The following is a 20,376-nucleotide window of genomic DNA, read 5'->3' on the forward strand; positions in this document are numbered from 1 at the left end:
AAGTATCCTTGAGATCTCTATTATCGTGTTTCAGATCGCTATTGCGCGCATTAATATTTAAAATATTTATGATTTATAACATTAAGATAATAATTAGCTACGTTAAACGTATCTTATTCTAATGAACTAGTAGAGCATTAATTTATGAATCATATAAAAAGATAATATCTATGAGTCAGGTTGTGATCGTCGTTTAATACAACCGATCTTTTATTTACAACTGTTGATAAAAATTTGCTTTAAAACATCAACTAAGCTTAAACAGAACGTACAAATAAATTAATGGTTGCGTTCAGATATAAAAATATGCCTATTTACAATATAAGAAATCGTCCGCTTCTTGTGGAAATTATTCTTAGAAAATAATTTTTACAGAACGAGATTTCAACGATAAATATATATATATATATATATATATATATATATATATATATATATTCTAACATTTATATCAGAATTATACATATTTCAACGTTTATAGTAGAATTATATATATTCCAACATTTATATTAGAATAATGTATATATATATATACTATATATTTATTATATATATTATACATATATATATATATATATATATATATATATATATATATATATATTCTAACAACTTATGAATTGAACTTGTAAAAATGATAGAAACGTATCACCGATCTGTAGGAGATACTTTAGTATCTCCTTAGAATTTGGCTAAAAGTCTTGGAAGAGTGCCAGTTGGTCAGGTGGTAAAGGTGGTTGTGAACGCCAATCGGTTTCAGGATAATCATCGAAACAACTAGGATCACCAGGTGCTTTCACTCTTGGCCTTATCGGTGGTGTCAAAGCTCTTTGAGGTACCTGTTTGTGATTCGTTCGTATATTAAAATGAATAATTTGTTCGTGCGATAAAGTCCAATGATAAAATAAGAAAAATGAAAGAAAATGAAATTACCAAGGGCCATTCTACTAGCTTGAACCAACGATGCCTCTTAACATCTTCAGCTCCTTGTCTCATATTTCCTAATCTTTTCGTTCTGTCTGCGATGAGTAATTTCTTGATGAGATCTTTAGCAATGGGATCCATGTGTTTAGGCCATTCTATCCTACCGCTGAGTATTTTCTCATATATTCCAAATGGATTATCATCGAAAAACGGTGGGAATCCAGCTAACATTTCGTAAATCAGTACACCAAGGGCCCACCAATCAACGGCTTTATTATGACCTTTATTCTGAATGATCTCTGGCGCCAAATATTCCGGTGTACCGCAAAGAGTCCAAGTTCTAAAAATTAACGATGTTATTAAATAACGTAGAAGGAAATTAGAAATTTTTTAAGTGACAAATTACGATATAATTAAGTACAATTAACGAGTTGATCGTTTGCAATAAGATAGAATGAAAGGTGATTATTATGAGGGTAGAAAAATAGACCGAAGTATATATCGAGAGGACGAGAGACATTTTTATTTTTTTTCCTTTTTTTCTTCTTTTTTTTTTTACGTTTACTTTTTTTTTTACGACAAAAGAACAAAAAAAAAAAAATTAAAATAGATTTAAAGATCTCACCTATCAGTTAATTTCTTCGAAAAACCAAAGTCGGTAATTTTCAGGTGTCCTTGACTATCGAGAAGTAGATTTTCTGGTTTTAAGTCTCTATAAATGATGTGCTTGCTGTGAAGGTATTCCAATGCGCAGACGATTTCAGCCGCGTAAAAGCAACTGGTTGGTCCAGAAAATCTTCCGGCTGCTCTTAAATAAGAAAAGAGTTCGCCACCGGCTACGAATTCGAATAGCATGTAGAGTCTGGCTTCGTCTCTACCGCTCCAAAGCCTGAAAAATAAAGAGAGAGAAAGGAAGAGAGAGAACGAGAGACAGAAAGAAAGAGAGAGAGAGAGAGAGAGAGAGACAATTGGCTAAGAGATCGTTTCTCTCGTCCTCCTTTTGCTTTCCTTCACTATGGATTGTTAATAGCTATTTAATAGTGCGAATCGAGTTACTACGAGACGATATCGCTTTGCTCGATTTCTACGTTACGCTTTTCTCTTCTTTGGTATCTTTTATCTTTACGACCTATGTATGTACATATCCGCAATTTCATATTCATTTAATCGATATTAAAGTGAATCAATGAAGAAATTTTTTTCTTAAATGAAATCAATAAATGATTCATAAAAAGTTTATACATTTATTACGATACTATAATATATAATATTTATAGTATCATATATATATATATATATTATTATATATTACGATATTGTAATATATATAATATTTAAAAATAATTAATAATACATAAACGATCGATAATAACAATAATATATGTATTATACAAATTTTTCTTTTGATTTTCTAATTCGCGTTAGAACGTACGGGCAAAAGATACCTATGCTTACATGTTGACTATGAAGGGGTGATTGACCTCCTTTAGTACCGTGATCTCGTTGCGAACGTGTTCGACTTGTTTCAGCCTGATCACGTCGACCATAGAGAGTATCTTCAAAGCGAGAGGTTTTCCACGATGTCTGCATAATACTACTCTCCCAAATGTTCCCGTACCTGCAAAAAAAATATTTGATAGACGTTCTTGAATAATGAGAAGAAAAGAAAAGAAAAGAAAAGAAAAGAAAAGAAAAGGGAAAATCAAAAGGGGAAAGAAAGAGAGAAAGAAGAAAACGAAAAGTTACTCGACGAAGTAACTCGTAACGACACCTCATTATTAACGCTTTCTCCGTTCGTTTAAATTCGAGTCGAGCATTTAGCGCACGCAACTGGTTTATCGCACGCTTTCCCACAAAGATGATGATCGTGATCAAAGTTAGCGATGTTTAACGCACCGTGACTAATTAGCTCGAACAGCATCTCGGCAGGAGTGATAATAGTATTGGGAGATAAAGATGGTAATGGTGGTCGGTGGTGATTAGGGGAAGATAGAAAAGGGAAAAATAACCATTCGAATTTGGCAAACAAATTAATCTCTTTGTTGCAAACATACACACACACACACACACACATATTCTCTCTCTCTCTCTTCTTCTTCTTTCTTTCTCGGTGTTGTTTTTATCGAGGCAACACTATCGAGAAATGACTATGTTTAGAATCGGTGCTGTTTTCTATAGATAGGTCGAACGAAGTTGGCAACATACGGACAGGAAGATTCGTGAAGGAACATTCGTGTATCTGCCTTTCGCTCGGTAACGACCACCGAGGTCTGCCAACGACAGCTGACAACAGGTGTCGATCGACGGAACGGCGACGCGTACCGAATTTCCGGCGATGGCGTAGGTGCTCTTTAAATACGACCATCTTTATAATAAAGTACGATGATCATTTTTCGAGAGGGAGATTATAAATGTATATTGTTAATCTATGTACTATCTTCTCTTTTTCACGTTCGTTCATCGATAAATCATTCCTCGTTACATTTGATTTTTTTCTTTTTCTTTCTTCCTCTTTTCTTTTTTTTTTCTTTCTTTTTTTTTTTTTCAGACACGATGATCGGGAAAAAAAAAAGAAAAGAAAAAAAAGAAAGAAAGAGAAAAAGAAAAAGAAATCTGAATGTATTCACCGTTGGTGATTTATGTTCTTTCTTTTTTCTTTCTTCTTTTTTCTTCTTTCATTTTATTTTTTTTTTTTTTATCTTTTTTCTATTTCTTTTTTTTCTTTTTTTTGACGAATATATATCTTCCCTTTTGCCATGTGAGAATATACATATGTATATATATTTCTATGTTGGACGCACGCATTGTACGTATATGCTTCTACATCATAGCACGAAAAACGTTAAGTCTATTTTCCAAGGAACGACGAGGGTCCCATAAATTATTTTTGGTTCGTGTGCGAATATTGAACGCGAATACCCAAGAGAGACAGAGAGAGAGAGAGAGAGAGAGAGAGATTGTGAGAGAGAGAATCGTTCCCGAGACGTGCGTGTTTTACTTGGATCTCGAGTGTCAGGCCATCAAGTTCTATAGGTTGTTTTTTTTCTTTTTTCTTTTTTTCTTATTCCTTCTTTCTTCTCTCTCTCTCTCTCTCTCTCTCTCTCTCTCTCTCTCTCTCTCTCTCTCTCTCTCTTTTTCTTTTTGCTTCTCTCACTATCTTTTTTTTTTTCTTTTATTTTTTTTTTTTTACATCGTGGACACTCGAACAGTTTGGTGTCGATCCAAAAGCTTGTTTTAAGTTTCAAAGAAGAACTGCACATCTGTTCTGATCGATCTAATTCCGTTCGTATGTTATTTTACGAGGACGAGAATCGAGCCGAAATGACGCGATAAAATATTAATGTGTCTTTATTGTGAAACGGTTTGTTTGTCTTAAAGTATAGCCCGTCTGTTCCGAGACTTTCTTCGTGAGTATACCAACCAACTACTACAGATCCTAATGTTTCCTGATTGCCTTAGAAAAGATCATGGAAATTTATAAGGAACTCTCTCGTTCGATTGAGTTTCGTAACAGAATGAATATCTACAAGGCGTAGCCTCCTCCTATATATATATGTATAATATAATGAAATGGAAAAGGCGGAAAGGAATTAATATACGCATCGATAAAATATTTTTACGAGTCTATTGGATTTTATACCTGCTCATTTCTCGTCTTCCTTCTTTCCCTGTCTCACCCGGTATAATTCGATTTTAACGAGCAGTTAAATATATATTACTGATGATCCTCTCACTTTCCAATGGCTCATTTTTTTTTGTTTCATTATATCATTAGTCTATTTTCGAGAGAAAGGAGGAGAGAGAGAGAGAGAGAGAGAGAGAGAGAAAGAGAGATCAAAGAACTTCTACGAAGGAGTTTATAGATAAGAAGTCCTTTTTTATAATTCAATACGAGATTGCATTTTAATAATACAAAAAGATTAAAGAAAAAGAAAATAATAAAAGAATTACAGGTAGAACAAAATTGTACGTATTTTATTTACGTGAGTCGTGAAATCTTCTTCTTCTTTCATTTCTTTTTCTTTTTCTTTTTCTCTTTTTTACATCTCGAAGACGTAATAATGCAAATTTTTCTCTATATCTCAAGAGAATCGGCAATGTCCGGTTAAATGTCGTATCGCAAAAGGGGATTACCGTTGTCTCGAAACCGGTTAGTAGATTTATTTTTCGATCTTATGAGTCACTAGCTAACAAAGAGAGAGAGGGAGAGAGATAGAGAGAGAGAGAGAGAGAGAGAGAGATAGGGTGACAAAGAAATAAGGAAGACGATGCAACTCACCGATCGTTTTGACGATTTCCATGTCGTCGACATCGTATCGGGGTGGGTCCTCTTGAGAGCCCTCCTCATCTGACGTGCTGTCCCCAGACATCCTTTCAAGTAAACTGCGGGAGATCCCGCGTAAACGTTTTCAAAGAAAAAGGAAGAGAAAGACCAAGAAACAGAGAGAAGAGAAGCAAGAAACAGAGCTAGAGAGAGAGTGAGAGAGAGAGAGAGAGAGAAAATTCTTGTGATTTATTTCTTTCGTTAGCGATGCTCTCGTCGACACGTGGAGAGGAAAGAGAGGAAAAGCTGGTTCAACGATCCACCCGCGGTGATGTATTCTTAGATTCATGCAGAGCACCGAGTCAATCTCATAACTCCTTTGGACCCTTTCGTATGCTGTACTTAAATATCATAGCAATCAATGTCCTTAATCTCTCTTTTTTTTTCTCTCTCTCTCTCTCCTCGTTAGATCAAGAACGTGATATTTAATATCTGACGATGAAATCTATACGCGTACCTAAAGTTTTAAAGCTTAAAGTATCACGACAATTTTCTATAGACTTTTTATTGACTTTTATTACACGGCACGGCACGGTACGGTACGGTACGGTACAGCACGGCACGGCACGGCACAGCACGGCACGACACGCACGCACGACGACGACAACCACGATGACGACGATGACGATGACGACGTCGAGGAACGAGGAACGAGAGAAAGTAGATAGACGTACGAATTACGAAGTGTCACTTGGAATGTGTTCGAAAGACTCTCGCATCTTTCACACCTTTTCCAATCGGAAAAATATTTTTCTTCCCTACCCTACCTCCCTCCCTCCCCACCCCGTCTCCTTTCCAACCCCCTCCTTTTCTCGTTACTATTATTATCGACGATTTTTATCTTTAATGATAACTTTTTCTAAAGATTCTATTCTTCTCTCTTTCTTTTCCTTCCTTTCCTTCTTTATCTTTTCTTTATCTTTTCTTTTCTTTTTTTTTCTTTTGTTTTTTGTTCACTTTGATCGTCGTTTAGAGATAAAAAACAAAAAACAAAAAAACGGAAAAGAAGAAATAATGGAGAAAAAGAAAACAAACGATAATAACAACAACAACAACAACAACAAACAACAACAATATTCGACACTCGCGAGAAAGTGTATCGTATAATTTGTATTTACGTATAAATTGTTTGTATTAATTAGTAATACCTAATCACAGCTTCCCGGACTCGTTATCGATTGGGAGATAAATAATCTCCGTCTATGTTCGTGGATGGTAACGGGAAGAAGTAAACAAAGGATAAAAAAAAAATAAATAAACAAATAAATAAATAAATAAAATAAATAAAAATAGAGAAAGAAGAAAGATGAAGAAAGAAAAAAAAGAGAGAGAGAGAATGAGGAAGAGAGAGGAAGAGAGAGGAAGAGAGAGGAAGAGAGAGGAAGAGAGAGAGAAAAAGAAATGAAAAAAGAGAGATAGAGATTGTTAGGAGCACGTGTACGTTATATCCAACGCGAGATACACCGATCCGTCGTCTGACATTATCCGAGACTCACTGGCACCGATTTCTCCTCATCGAGGTAATGGAGGAGGAAGAGGAGGAGGCGCAGAAGAAGGCAGAGGAGGAGGAGGAAGAGATGGCGGCAGCTATGAAGGAGAAGGAGTGAGGAGCAGAAAGAGGAGGTAGAGGCAATGAAGACGAAGAGGAAGACGAAGATGAAGAAGAAGACGAAGAAAAAGACGAAGATGAAGAAGAAGAAGAAGAAGAAGAAAAAGAAGAAGAAATAAAAGTAGAAGTAAAACAAGAAGGAGAGAGGAAACTGTTTTAATCGAACGTTTGAAGAAATCGTATTAATCCTTCTCGTTTATTCCACGTTCGCGTTGATCTTAATGACAGTTTCGAAGAAGGATACCTTCGCCGTTTTCTCCTCTGTCACATGATCTCGCACAGTTTCGATGCCAAGCAGAACTAAACTGGTCACCGGTGGATCTCAAAAGGCACTCTCCATCCTTCTCTCCTTTCCTCCCGTACCCACCCCTGCCACCCGTTACCCGCCACCCGCCATCACCCAATGCTCTCGTTCCTTCTCTCTTTCTCTCTCTCTTTCTCTCTCTTTCCCTTGACCTCTCCGTCCCTTTCTCTTAGTATCTCCCCTCTTTACTTCTCATTCTCACTATCTCTTTCTCACTCGCTCGCTCTCTCTCTCTCTCTCTCTCTCTTTCTCTCTCTCTACCCTATATATCTTTCTCGCTTTATCTCTCGTTCTTGCGGACTCTCACCGGGCATCTCAAATCTCCTTCGTACCAGGCAACCTCCGCGCCGTGGCTGATTTATAAGCAGCAAGAACGGATCGCGGAAGATCCGTGCTTTCGGATACAAGTTCTCTGTCTGTCTGTCTGTCTCTCTCTCTCTCTCTCTCTTTCTCTCTCTTTCTATCCATCTATCTCTTTCTTTCCTTTTCACATTTTCATGCCTCGAGACGCCTTCAAAAATACGAAATTAGACTCGAAAAGCGTGAGCGGGTCCTGGTCGTCATCGGACTGTGAAAATGATCGAGGGAGGGACGAAAAGATTGAATGGATTTAATAAGAAAATTGCAAAATAGATCGTGACAATTTTTAAAAGAGTTTCTAATCTTTTTCTCTCTTTCTCTCTCTCTCTCTCTCTCTTTCTCTCTGCCTCTCATAATCTTTTCTTTGAGTAAGTATATATATATATATACTTACTATATATATATATATAGATATACACGTGATTCATTTAGGATGACTCGACTTCGATCGAACTTCGTTTGGATTATTCATTATTTTGTTAATATAATTTCAATTATAGTTTAAAAATTTTTCAAAGTTAAAGGAAATCAGGTGTACGTTTTATTGTTTTTTAATATCTCGTTCATCACTTTTTTTCTACGCACGTGGTCTATTCGAAATGATATCATCATCATCATCATTATTATCATTATTATTATCATCATCATCATCATCATCATCATCATCCCATGGTTATAACGAGGTTAGGATCTTCATATTCGAGTGATCACGATCGATCGTTATTATCCTTCGAATTTTCGCTTATTTTTGATATTGGCGATAGTCCAGATGCATTTTGCCACCCGTCGAGTCGGTTTAGCACCGAGCGACAGGCTTTTATCGATATCCCGTCGTTCGATCTTTCTTCGTATAATAATTATCATACATTATAGACTTCGGACACGTGTGTATACGTTTTTACAATAATGATAAAATAATAATACGGAATGATTCTTTTTTCTTTTTTTTTTTTCCTTTTTTTCTCTCCTTATTCTTTCTTTTCTTGTTAACGGACATAAAGTTCTTCTTAGAAACAGAAATGTCGCCTTTGCGAATTGAAATGATAAAGTATACAATGATCATTTATATAATATTATATGATATTACGTCGAGAATATTCCTTCAAGTTAATCTTTCTTGAGTAGTATAGAAAAACAATAAAAAAAAGAAAAAAAGAAAAAGAGAAGAAAAAGAACAAAAAACAAAAAAATAAAACAAAAAGAAGAAGAAGAAGAAGAAGAAAAAGGAGAAAAGAAGAAAAATAATATGATTGCAGTTATTAGGATGTACATAAACATATACCGATAGTAAGCGATGCATAAGTTTATTAATTCCTGACTCGTCGATTATTCCTATGTTATCGCGTGTATTGCGTAAAGTATGAAGTCTCGTCGATCTCTCTCTCTCTCTCTCTCTCTCTCTCTCTGTCTCTCTGTCTCTCTCTCTCTCTCTCTCTCTCTCTCTCTCTTTTTCGATGATACTATAATTATAAATAATAAAAGTGCTCAATGCTAAGTAGAATCGCAATGTCGGGTCGCATGCAATTAAGATATGTCATACGATTGGAGCACGCAGCTAACATATACGCATAAGTTGTCAATGTGAAAAGAGAGAGAAAGAGAGAGCGAGAGAGAGAGAGAGCGAGAGAGAGAGAAAAAGTCCATCGGTTGATATTAAGTTTATTGAACATCCCGAACATATGATAAAATTTCTTCTTTTGATCGAAAGTTAATTCGTCGTATCATGGATCTTCTAGAAATGACCCTGGAAAGTGTTGTTTCGTGCTGTATCGTTCTAATCGTTTACGTTTCTTTCTGTCGGGGATTATTAACGTAACCGAACTGGAAATAATAGCTTCCCAGAATCATTTTTGCAGATTCATTCTATGTCAAGAGAAGTGACTCCAATTATGTTTCCCCAGCTTTATGCGAGTGCATATATTCTCATCCACCTTTGCCTCTTTCTCGACCTTTTTTTTTCTTCTTCTTCTTCTTCTTTTTCTTCTTCTTCTAATGTTGAAAGATCGTTTTAAGATCGTTCGCTGGTAGACCATATTGTTCCCAGGATTATCACAGACAATTTCTACTCTTCATCTTCTTTTTGCTTTTCTTCTTCTTCTTCTTCTCCTTCTTCTTCTCCTTCTTCTTCTACTTCTTCTTCTTCTTTTTCTTACTGGCCAGAATCTAAAAAACAAAGAAACGTTATTACTCCAAACTGTAAAGTGTAAAAATCCGTATAAACAACTAAACGCGATAAAACGTTAACCCCTTTGTTCCGGTTAAAATTATTTTTGGCTACTTGTTCGACGATGACGTCCGTCGAGAAAGTGTGGATGACATCCTTCGGATCCAAACGTTTTCACTCTTCTGTGTTACCATTTTTTAAAATTCAAGTCTCATTAATATCGCATGCCACGAGACGAAGCGAGCCGTACAATCGGTATCTTTTTAAAGAGAGACTCATAATTTTTTTTCTTTTCTTGTTTTGTTTTTCATGCTTATTCGTTTTTTTTTTCCTTGTCTTTTGTGCACGTGCTTGCGTGCGTGTCTCTCTCTGTGTGTGTGTGTGTGTGCGCGTGCATGCGCGTGTGTGTTTTTTTTCTCTTTTTTCATTTTCTCTTTAATAATTCGGTAAAAATATTCGGCTGAATAAAGTTGGCTTCTTATTTATCTTCACAATATTTATACTTTACAACGAACATCGTATCGGGTTGTTAAAGATTAATGATTTCCAAAGATGGTACAAGCGTTCATAGTAGAAAACGTTCTCGTAGTAGCAAATGGACAAAAGTAGTCCAACGAGTAAACATCGCTTATGTCCTCGAATATCGTTGTGTATCTTCGTGTTCGTCAAACGAGACGGAAGATGCAAGGAAGAATCTTCTCTCGTTTCCATCTTGTTCGGATATATGATACGCGTGGGACAGTATCGATGACGTATTCGGTATCACATTTGATTATTTAAAAAAAAAAAAAAAAAAAAAAAAAAAAAATTGAAAGAGAGAGAGAGAGAGAGAAAGATAGATAATACGTAGGTGATTAACAGTAACTATCGATTATAATAATACGTCGAATCTTCCTTAAAGGAATCTTCCAATTTCTCAAGGACACGTGGCACTCGATGACGTCCAATAACGCCTACGATTCTGGATGTCGATCAAGTCCGTGTCTGGTGGCTAAAAACTGAAAGGAGAATGGCCAACTGTTATGATTTATAAATTACCTACGAGTCTCGAGTATTTTTGAATTCGAATCAATTCGCTCAAAGATTATCAAACGTTCGTACTTTCTGCGTCTTTTATGCGAGATAGATTCAGAAATTATCTTATATATATATATATACATATATATATATATATATATATATATATATATATATATTTTGATCGTAATAATTGGCAATGAAAAAAAATCAAAAAGAAAAGGAAACGACAATTTGGACATAGGAAGAAGATATAAAAAGAAAAAGAAAAAGAAAACAAAAAAAAAAGAAAGAAAGTAAAAACAAGAACAAAATGGAAAAAGAGGAAAAAAGAAAAAAAAAAAAGAAAAGAAAATGTTAAGCTTTAACAAAAGGAACGAATTCGATGACGTGGCACGATCGTTCGCTCCAAGTGCGAACTCCCTGTTGTTGGATTCGTTCGGGTCCTTCATGGCTTTCTCCATTGTTACCAGACCACCGACACGTTACTCACCCATCATAAAGATAAGTCCCGTGAATTATGAGCCACGTAAGTAACGTCTAACGATAGAAAAGGCGCCCTCGGTGATCCATAATTTGCTTTTAACGCGCTAAATAATAACCCGGAGAATTGTATTTAAATGCGGAGACGGGTTTCGTATCGTGCCACTCACTACTCGTGCATGATTTCATGGAAGATGAATAATGCATTTGGAGCAGAGCATCTGGATTATGTCATATATACGCGTCTGCTCTCGCGAATCCGTAGAATCTGCTGGTAACGACTTCTCTCTCTTTCTTTCTCTCTTTCTCAAGTTTTAACACGATTAATAACGAAAACTACTTTCTCACCATGAGATCGTGCCTTTTTTTTTTTTTTTTTTTTTTTTTTTTTTATCTGTCCTTACACCACTTCCATGAAATTATATGGTCATTTTTCAACACCGACGAAAAAGAAAGAAAAAAAGTAGAAAAAAAAGAAAGAAAGAAAGAAAGAAAGACAGAAAGATAGAACAAGAAAAGGATGAAGAAAGAAAGAAAAGAAAAATCTCCTTTTTTTTTTTTTTTTCATTTTGAAGAGTGTCCTTTTTGTTAAGGATTACGGATCCAATGGATCCTTCTTTGAGATTCTCCGATGATTTATGAAACTGACTGTACTGAGAGTGAACACTTACTCGGGTCTTTCTCTTGGGGAGGAGGGGGTGGAAGGGGGGGGCTAGTCATGGCCGTTCGCGTGTCACGCACGCACGAGCGCGCGTGTGAAGGCGCGTAGGTCGGATCGGTGGTTCCCAGGGAATTCATGATCTACAATATTTTTCAAGTTTCCCAGTAACGAGGCCGGCGACAACTTCCGGTTCCGTAGCGAGTTATCCTCTTCCTGTTCTGCGACAATTTTCAAATGAGTCCAATCTCGTTGCTCGAAAGACGGACGTTGACCGGTTTTTTTTCTCCCTTTTTATTTTCTTTCCATCCTTTTTCTTCCTTTCCTTTTCTCTTTTTTTCCTTTTCTTTTCTTTTTCATCTGCGAAACGAGCGAAAAACAAATTAGAACAATTTAGATTTATATTAAATAACAAATGTTCATCGGAGGGATCGATGTCGATAAAAGGAAAAAAGAAGAAAAAAAAAAAAAAGAAAAGAAAAGAAAAGAAAAGAAAGGAATGATAAAAGAAAAAGAAACTTTTTTTTTTTTTTTTTAAGGGGGTATTTATTCGACACGTCGATTTCTTTCCAGACGAACCTGTTATTTTCTTTTCTTCTTCTTCTTCTTTTTCTTTTCTTTTCTTTTCTTTTTCTTTTTCTTTTTTTTTTCAGAGAAAAAGAGAAAGATGTTTCGTTCGAGGGCAGAAAAAGGCACGACGCATTAAGTCGAGACCTTGGCTCGATTTATACACAAAATGTGGAGCAGGTGTCTACCTGGGACGATCAGGATGCAGCCAGGCCTGTCCGTTCGTCCGAGCAAACGTGCACAAGCCAACCTGAAACCGGAAGCACCGCTTTCTGCCTTGCTGCCCACGAACAATAAGATCGAAAGATTCCTGAGAGAAGCGAGCACGATCGAATACCGAGGTGTTTTATCGACGATGACGATCGACAAAAATTCCTTTCTCAGGTCAACTATCTCGCAAAATGGCGATTATTTTTTTCGATTGTAAGAAAATTGTCAAGATTTATCTCAAACGAGTTTTATCAATTTTCTTATGAAACATTATCTTACTTCTTTTCAATCATATTTTTCATCTTTTCTCTTTCTTTTTTTTTTTTTATCCGAATAAACAACGAAATAAATATTTCGTTTAACAATTTTCATGTTTTCAAATCGTTAAAATTTTCTTCCGTGAATGGAGCCGTCACTTGACCAATGATAAGATACAATGATGACGTTTACAAAATCAACGGGGAGCGGTTACGTGACGGCGTGGGAGACACCGGAAGCCCGCTTCAGGGCTAACGGAAATGAACGCGTGATCGTTATCGGACTTTAAAAAGTCAGGCCCTAAAACAAGCGGATTTCCAAGTATCACCGGAGACACTTTTTTTACGCTCGGTGTAGCGCATACATGTTTTTTTTTTTATTTTCTTTCTTTCTCACACTCTCTCCCGCTCTCTCGCTCTTTCTCTCTCTCTCTCTCTTTCTTTTTCTTTATCTCAATTTCCTTTTGAAAGATACGAACATTGTTTTAGTTCGATAGAGAAATAGGAATACATTTTTCGAACGTTACAAAGAAAAAAAGAGAAAATAAAAAAAAGAAGAAAGAAAAGAAAAAAATAAATAAATTTAATCGTTGCTCTGTTCCGGTCGACTTTTTTTTTTTTTCCTTCTTTTTTCTTCTTTTTTCTTTTCTTTACAGCGGAACCTTCTCTCTCTCTCTCTCTCTCTCTCTCTCTCTCTCTTTTTTTTTTCGTTTTTGCTTTGTTAGATACAAACATATTAATGAAAAAAGTTCTTTTCATTATAGCTTTTTCTTTTTCTTTTTCTTTTTCTTTTTTCCGCATCGATCGATCGCACGAGATCGTCGATATAATCAACGTCGAGAAACGAGGCTTTTCACGGTCGTTGTCATCACGTGGCGTTTATATGTATATGTATGCGTTCTATACATAGGTGCTTATGTGGCAACAGGTGTGACGCAACGGGCAATCAAAGCGCCGCTATTATGATACATACTTCGTCGAATCCGTCGATTGTCCTCCATGAGGTTTGTACGGTAGCCTCGCGAATTCCAAACGATCGTATATTCCATGCGAGTAATTCGCGTTGGTCGTTGTCGGTCTTCGTAAAATTCATCTCCGTTATATTCGCGAGTCTACGAAAATTCTTTGTCAAAGAAAAAGAAAAAGAAAAAGAAAAAGAAAGAAAGAAAAAAAAAACAACGAAGGGTTCCTCTTGTATTCCTATACTGTCGACATTTGTTCTTGTCCTTCACCTATCTACCCCCGCCCCCCCCCCCTCGCCATCCCATCCCACCCAATCGTACGTACATACTTTGCATTATTTTATGAAGCAACTTTATTAGTACTTATCTTTCCGTGCACGTTTTACGTAACGAAGACGGAGGAAGTCGTTGTGGGAGAGAAACGGTTAGATAATATATTTCGTTTCTCTGTTAGAGTTATCTCTATCTTTAAAATGAAACGAAATATAATCACGCGTATGTACGTATTTATAAATGTACGTAAAAAAAAAATAACGTTAGTCGAAATAAAATAATTCTGGTAAGATGGTAATATTTGAGGGACGTTGATACCTGATTCATTGTAATGAGGTTAACAGAAAAGAATAAGAAGAAGAAGAAGAAGAAGAAGAAGAAGAATAAGAAAGAAGGAACAAAGAAAAAAGAAAAAAGAAAAAAAAAAAACATCGAGCGTTGTTAGATAAAAAAAAAAAAAAGAGAGAGAGAGATAGATATAGATAGCGTCGACCTAATGCTTAGAATAATGTCGAAAGCAAGGAAAAAGGATGTTTCATAACGATCCTCATTTAGACGGTGAAGAATGAAAGAGAATATGTGGACGAGTGTATCTATCCGTTGGTCTGTTAAATAAGAGGATTTCGAACTTACTAGTAGTACTGTTAAAGAAGAACATTTAACCGATAGAGACACCCTCGTAAAATGGTTAAACTTCTTCCTTCGGTAATAAAATTCAAAGTATGGTTCTTACTTATATGGTTAGCTTTGTGTATATATATATGTGTGTGTGTGTATGTGTGTGTGTATGTCATTGTATGTATGTAAGTTATGTTATCGACTCTCTATAGCGGCTTAACTTTGCGCTTACAAAATATTATGTTACCTTACGAAAACGATGGACACCGTTAACGTAGCCCTTCTCGACACGAGTTAAACTCGCGATCGCGTTACTCACCTTGCATTCAAATATCGATTCCATGCCAGTCCACCTGCCATCGACCGAGCGCCATATCTCGCTTGCTAGCCTTCAATTTTTTCCAAAGAAAAGTAAATGTAGACTCCAGCGAGTTCGCCATCTTTCTTCCCTCTTTATTTGTTTTTCTTCTTCTCTCTCTCTCTCTCTCTCTCTCTCTCTCTATATATATATATATATATATATATATATATATATATATATATATATATATATATATATATATTTCTCTCTTTCTATCCCTCTTTTCTTCCCATGGTATTACACCTTCCATCCTTTCGAATCGAGTAAAGTCGAGCCGCTACTGCGTGCCTTCCGACGAGACGGAGGTCGTTGCTCGTTTCTCCTCGTTGCTAAGTCGAATGAATATCCACGTGGACGACCGGATGAGCCCCCTACGAGTCTCATGAAAAATTGACCCGATTTATCCGAAAGATATCGGCCGATCAATGGTTACGTTGCAAGATCAACAAAAAAAAAAAAAAAAAGAAAGAAAAAAAAGACAAAAAAAAGAAAAGAAAAAATCGACTAAATTATCGGCAATTGATAAATATGTAGATATGTGTAGTATACTTACATGCGATATCATTGACGATTCCAAAAGAATATGATATTATCGAGATTCAATGATCCTCGATTGCTGCGATTCCATTCATTCGAATCTCTGTTGAATCGAATCGATTTTTCTCATATCTTCAATATAACTTCGGTCCAAAGGGCTGATAAATAAGAAAGTTTCGTATTTGAATGAACCGATAGAGATTATACGAAACAATGACGACGGCCAGGTAATTTCTTTTCCGGTTTTGTGTTCCTTATCGGCAGAACGATTTAATTGCAACGCTGGAAGGCCGGACGCTGTGTATGACACGGGAGCTCCACGGGCCAATCGCTTAAAACCCCCGTGAATTCTTCCAGTGCCATTTACAGAATCCAAGCCAGAAGAAAGAAGAAGGTCTTCCATGAAAAATAATTTTTCCTTCTTATCGTTCTCTTCGCTTGAAAAATTCGTCGTAGAAGATATCCAGCTTCTGAAGAAGAAAACAACAACAACAACAACAACGACAAATAAAAAAGGAAAAAAAGAAATAAATACTTCAACGTGTTAAACTTCGACTCGCGATTTATCGCGGTCTATTATTTCAAAGTCGTATTCTCAAAGCAAAGAGGGGAAAGGCAAAACTCGGAGCAGCGAATTTTCTTATCTCGAACATTTACGAGCGATTTGTAAAAGGTACGACGACGGTCTCGTTCGCGTTCGTGCGATAGCATCGATCATGCAGAACAGAGTACCATTGGTTTCTTGCATCGTGATCGAACCTTTGTCACGTATTTTCGTCACTAGCGAATCGATATTTTACATCGAGCTTTATATGCTCACCCTTGTTTATATCCTTCATTACAATCTGACAAGAGGGTGAAATCTTAGGTTTGTGTTGGTGGTGTGGGTGGTGATAGTGGTGATGGTGATGGTGATGGGGGGGGGGGACAGGAAGGGAGGGGTCGCGGAGGAGGAGTTTACATGTGTAATAATAAAATGAATTAAAAAGAACAAAAGTAAAAAAAAAAAGGTAAGATAGTAATAATAATAATAATAATAATGATAATAAAAATAGAAAAGAAGACAACGAAAAAAGAGAAGGAAAGGAAAAAAAAAGAAGAAGAAAAAGGAAAATAAAAATTCGTTCTCTCGATCATAGAAAGAGAGGAAGAAGATATCTGTCGGCTTGCAACAAAGAGGAGACACGTTTCGTGGCAAGTCGAGAGGATATTTTCGTTTCCTTCTCTCGAGTTAAGATCGAAAGAAGAGCCGACAAGTGAAAGAGAAGATGAAGGAGGAGAGAAGAAAGAGAGAGAGAGAGAGAGAGAGAGAGAGAAAAGGAGAAAGAAGAAGAAACGATCGTCGCGCGGATTCCACGCTCCTTGCGTTTTGCCCATGTCGGTAATCTCTCTCTCTCTCTCTCTCTCTCTCTCTCTCTCTCTCTTACTCTTCCGTCACGGATCGACGGTTCTTCCCGGAAGCGGTGTCTGCTGAATCTCGCGACTATGCGCCACCACGATTCGTTCTCCGCGAACGTTCTCCATTGCTCGTCCTTCATGCCCTCCTCCTCTTTTCTTCCTTCGGCATCATCCTTCGTGTACTCGCATATACTCTTTCTCTCTCTCTCTCTCTCTCTCTCTCTGTTTCCCTTTCTCTCTCTTTCGTCGTTACGTTCTTACTCTTTCTATACTTATATTTTTCTTTTCTTTTCTTCCATCTCGATACGCTCGCTCCCACCCTCGAATCTTTCTCACCGATTCCATTTATTCGATGGGCTTCTCGTTGTCTACTCTTCTTCGTTCTTCTTTCTCTCCTCTCTTTCTCTCTGTTTCTCTTCTGTTCGTTTTCTTTCTCTTCGCATCCCCGCCCATCCTCCCATCTTATTCCCCATTCCAACGAGAATTAAATCGAATTCCCACGGCTAACCACCACCGGAGTTAAGTCGAGACGTTAAAGGCCGTTGTCACAGTGTGCTAAAGCGAATCGATTACGAGCAAGATCTTGAGGTCGATCGCAAAGCCCCCACGTTACCGTTCTTGTTTCGTGCCAAGTGCTTTCGATTGTTTGTTAGGCACTTTCGAGACCGCTAATCTTGCCGAAGAAATTACCTCCAAGTTTTCTTCTTATTTTCTCTCTCTCTCACTCTCTCTCTTTCTTACACATACACATACTTCTCGATTGAAATCTGAACGAAAGAATCCAAATTCGATTCGATCGAAAAACTCGTCGTCCTTTTCTACGAGCAACTTCTATCTCTCTCTCTCTCTCTCTCTCTTTCTTTCCCTTTATCACTCTATCTTTCTCTTTCCTTCTCATCTCTTTTCTTCTCTTTGAAATCAAAGCCAACACAAGTTGTAACCGACGCGATCTCCCAACTCTATTCGCAAGTCTCGACCACCATCACCGCGAAAGGATTTGCTCGTAAAACGGAGAAAGCCAACAACAAGCCGCGGTCTAGCTTACGTCCGTTCGACGTTACTTCGTTTATTCGAGTTTTCCTGCGGTGTTCTCACGATTCGAATCTCACATCGTGCGCGCATCTTCTTCACGCGTAGAGACGTTTTACAATCTGGTATATGTGCATCCGCGATTCTTTCTTTATTTCGCAAGCGTTCGTTCTATCTAAGTTCTCAAGACGTTCTTCCGGTCGTCTTGTCGTTTCTGTTCTCACGATTCATTCGAATCTTTCAGAAGCAAAGAAAGAAAAATAAGGAGTGAAAGAGAGATAGAGAGAGAGAGAGAGAGAGAGAGAGAGAGAAAGAGGAAGATAAGATACTGAAATAACGGTGTTCCGATCTTTCCAACGTCTGTATTTGAAAGAGGAATAATTACCAACGCTTCTGAATGTCTTGTTTAATCGTAAAAAAAAAAAAAAGAAAAGAAGAAAAAAAAAAGAAAGAAAGAAAGAAAGAAAGAAAGAAAGGAAAAGAGGATTTTATCATTTTTAATCTATACCAGGAAGTAGTATAATAAGGATCTTTTAATAATCCATCTTAACGTGCGAAGTAGTTATATGAGAGAAAACGACGATAATTCTAAAGTTATTTATATCGGGAGAACTTTAAAGAGCTCGTCTACTTACACGCGCAAACCGCACGAAGAGACGACGATCGGTTTTTATGTCCGTCATCCTTTTCTTCGCCACGTCAGCCCACGCGTCGGTGATTTACGAAGCGAGCTTCGATTTGCTGGTAATAAGGGTGCTAACCTTGGCAAGCTTCTTAGGGACGGCGATGCGAAGAGATCGATTATGGATCAACTTAGACGTTGTCGCACTTAACGAGCTTCGTCGTATCTTCATTCTTTTTCTTTTCTTCTTCTTCTTCTTCTTCTTCTTCTTCTTCTTTATCTTTCTTTTTTTTTCCTTTTTTTTTCCTTTTTCTCTCTCTTTTTTCCTTTCTTTTTTCTCTGCATCCGCATATTTACAATTAACGATTAACATTATTTCATCGATGAAAAATGAACGCGTCAATGAATATACATTTGTAATTATTTTGAATCCATAATGAGAACGGATAATGTGTATGAACTATAAATATTATATTTAATAATATCTATTATTGAAATATGTAACAGGTGTACGTGTTTTTAAATACATTCACACGTGTCCGTCCGTCCGACGTGCCAGTAAAAATAATTCCGATCGTCGGCATGATCTCTGAACGATTCGAAAAAAGGAAAGATAAAAGAAAAGAAAAGGAAAAAATAAAAAAAAGGAAAAGATAAAAAGAAGAAAATAAAGATAAAAAAAGATCGTCTTTTAAAAGATCATTGGTAAAGACCAAACGACGTATGACGGACTTCGCAAATGGGAAATTGACAGGAGAATCCACTTGTTGTTTGCCATAAGTCGCACGTATCAATACTTCGTGTCGCGGAATACATGTTACTTTTTATTTCTCTCTTTTTGCGTTAGTAAGTAAGTACGTGTTTATACTTTTCTTTTTTCTTTTATTCTTCCTCTTCTTTTTCCTTTTTTTAATTTTTTATTTTTTATTTCTTTTTATTTTTCTCCTTTTTTTTTCTACTTCTTCTTTTTTTTTTTTTATCCCGAGCGTTCGCGGTATTCGGTCGATTCGCACGTGCGCGAGAAAGGTTCTCTCGTCGGCGAGAGTGCGTGCCGTAAGGAAACGCGTACTCTCTCTCTCTCTCTCTCTCTCTCTCTCTCTTACTCGGGCCGACGTTTTTCCTCTCCTATCTCTCTCTTTCTCATTCTTCTTTTCCTCTCCTCCTGTCTCTTCCTCTTTGAATCTTGGCGAACAGGTTCCACGTGATATCTCTCCGCACGGGTTCCCTTCTTTTACGCACGTCTCTCGCACTCAGCGGCGGTTCTACTCGTTTCGATTCCACGTTGATTCGTTCCTCGGCGAGAAAGATCGCGCTTGCGTTCTCCTTTAGCCTTATTTCAACTCTAACAGAGAAAAGAGAGATAGAAATAGAGATAGAGATAGATGGATAGATAGATAGATAGATAGAGAGAGAGAGAGAGAGAGAGAGAGAGACGAGTGTTCCTGGATAAGGAGACACGAGAAATAACGTCGTCCCACGGTACAATTTTGCTACATCATCGTCCAGACTAGTTTCGTCTACTTCTATCTTTTTACCTGTTAAGCCAGGAACGCATCGCGGCCCAACCGTGGACGGCGCGAGACGATTCGATTTACGTTCCACTTTGATTTTTCTCTTCTCCTTTTTTTTTTCTTTCTTTCTTTCTTTCTTTCTTCGTCTTCGTCTTCATCGTCTTCGTCTTCTTCATCTTCTTCTTCTT

The 20,376-nt window shown here is 37.0% G+C and overlaps 1 protein-coding gene and 1 long non-coding RNA gene across 8 annotated transcripts; both read right to left on the reverse strand.

Moving 5' to 3' along the window:
* Positions 1-28: 28 nt before the first annotated feature.
* On the reverse strand, positions 29-7,229 carry LOC124947544 (cAMP-dependent protein kinase catalytic subunit PRKX). 7 transcript variants are annotated; one of them, XM_047489841.1, is made up of 7 exons: positions 7,102-7,229; positions 5,204-5,307; positions 2,380-2,542; positions 1,550-1,813; positions 934-1,264; positions 605-839; positions 29-410 (listed from the first exon to the last, which is right to left on the reverse strand). In XM_047489841.1, exons 2-6 carry the CDS (start codon positions 5,292-5,294, stop codon positions 693-695), a joined length of 996 nt encoding a protein of 331 aa, XP_047345797.1. In that variant the 5' UTR covers positions 5,295-5,307; positions 7,102-7,229; the 3' UTR covers positions 29-410; positions 605-692. The 7 variants fall into 7 exon arrangements, with proteins under 7 accessions (XP_047345797.1, XP_047345801.1, XP_047345802.1 ...); XM_047489845.1 differs by having other exon boundaries at positions 5,204-5,295; positions 7,102-7,160; XM_047489846.1 differs by having other exon boundaries at positions 5,204-5,280; positions 7,102-7,155.
* Positions 7,230-7,401: 172 nt separating this feature from the next.
* LOC124947870 lies at positions 7,402-15,213 on the reverse strand. Its single transcript, XR_007100525.1, has 3 exons — positions 15,050-15,213; positions 11,857-12,203; positions 7,402-10,683 (listed from the first exon to the last, which is right to left on the reverse strand). It is a non-coding gene; the product is annotated as an uncharacterized LOC124947870 (long non-coding RNA).
* Positions 15,214-20,376: the final 5,163 nt, after the last annotated feature.

Source organism: Vespa velutina, chromosome 3 (assembly GCF_912470025.1).
Source record: "Vespa velutina chromosome 3, iVesVel2.1, whole genome shotgun sequence".
NCBI classification, from domain to species: Eukaryota; Metazoa; Arthropoda; class Insecta; order Hymenoptera; family Vespidae; genus Vespa; species Vespa velutina.

What these genes read in the sequence shown, in the direction of transcription:
- LOC124947544 (XM_047489839.1), bottom strand. Translation starts at nt 6,730, where the DNA reads ATGTCAGACGACGGATCGGTGTATCTCGCGTTGGATATAAC. An exon ending in GGAAATCGTCAAAACGATCG is followed by an intron (nt 2,543 to 5,203) that starts GTGAGTTGCATC and finishes TTTTTTTTGCAG; the next exon opens with GTACGGGAACATTTGGGAGA. An exon ending in AGCTAGTAGAATGGCCCTTG is followed by an intron (nt 840 to 933) that starts GTAATTTCATTT and finishes AATCACAAACAG; the next exon opens with GTACCTCAAAGAGCTTTGAC.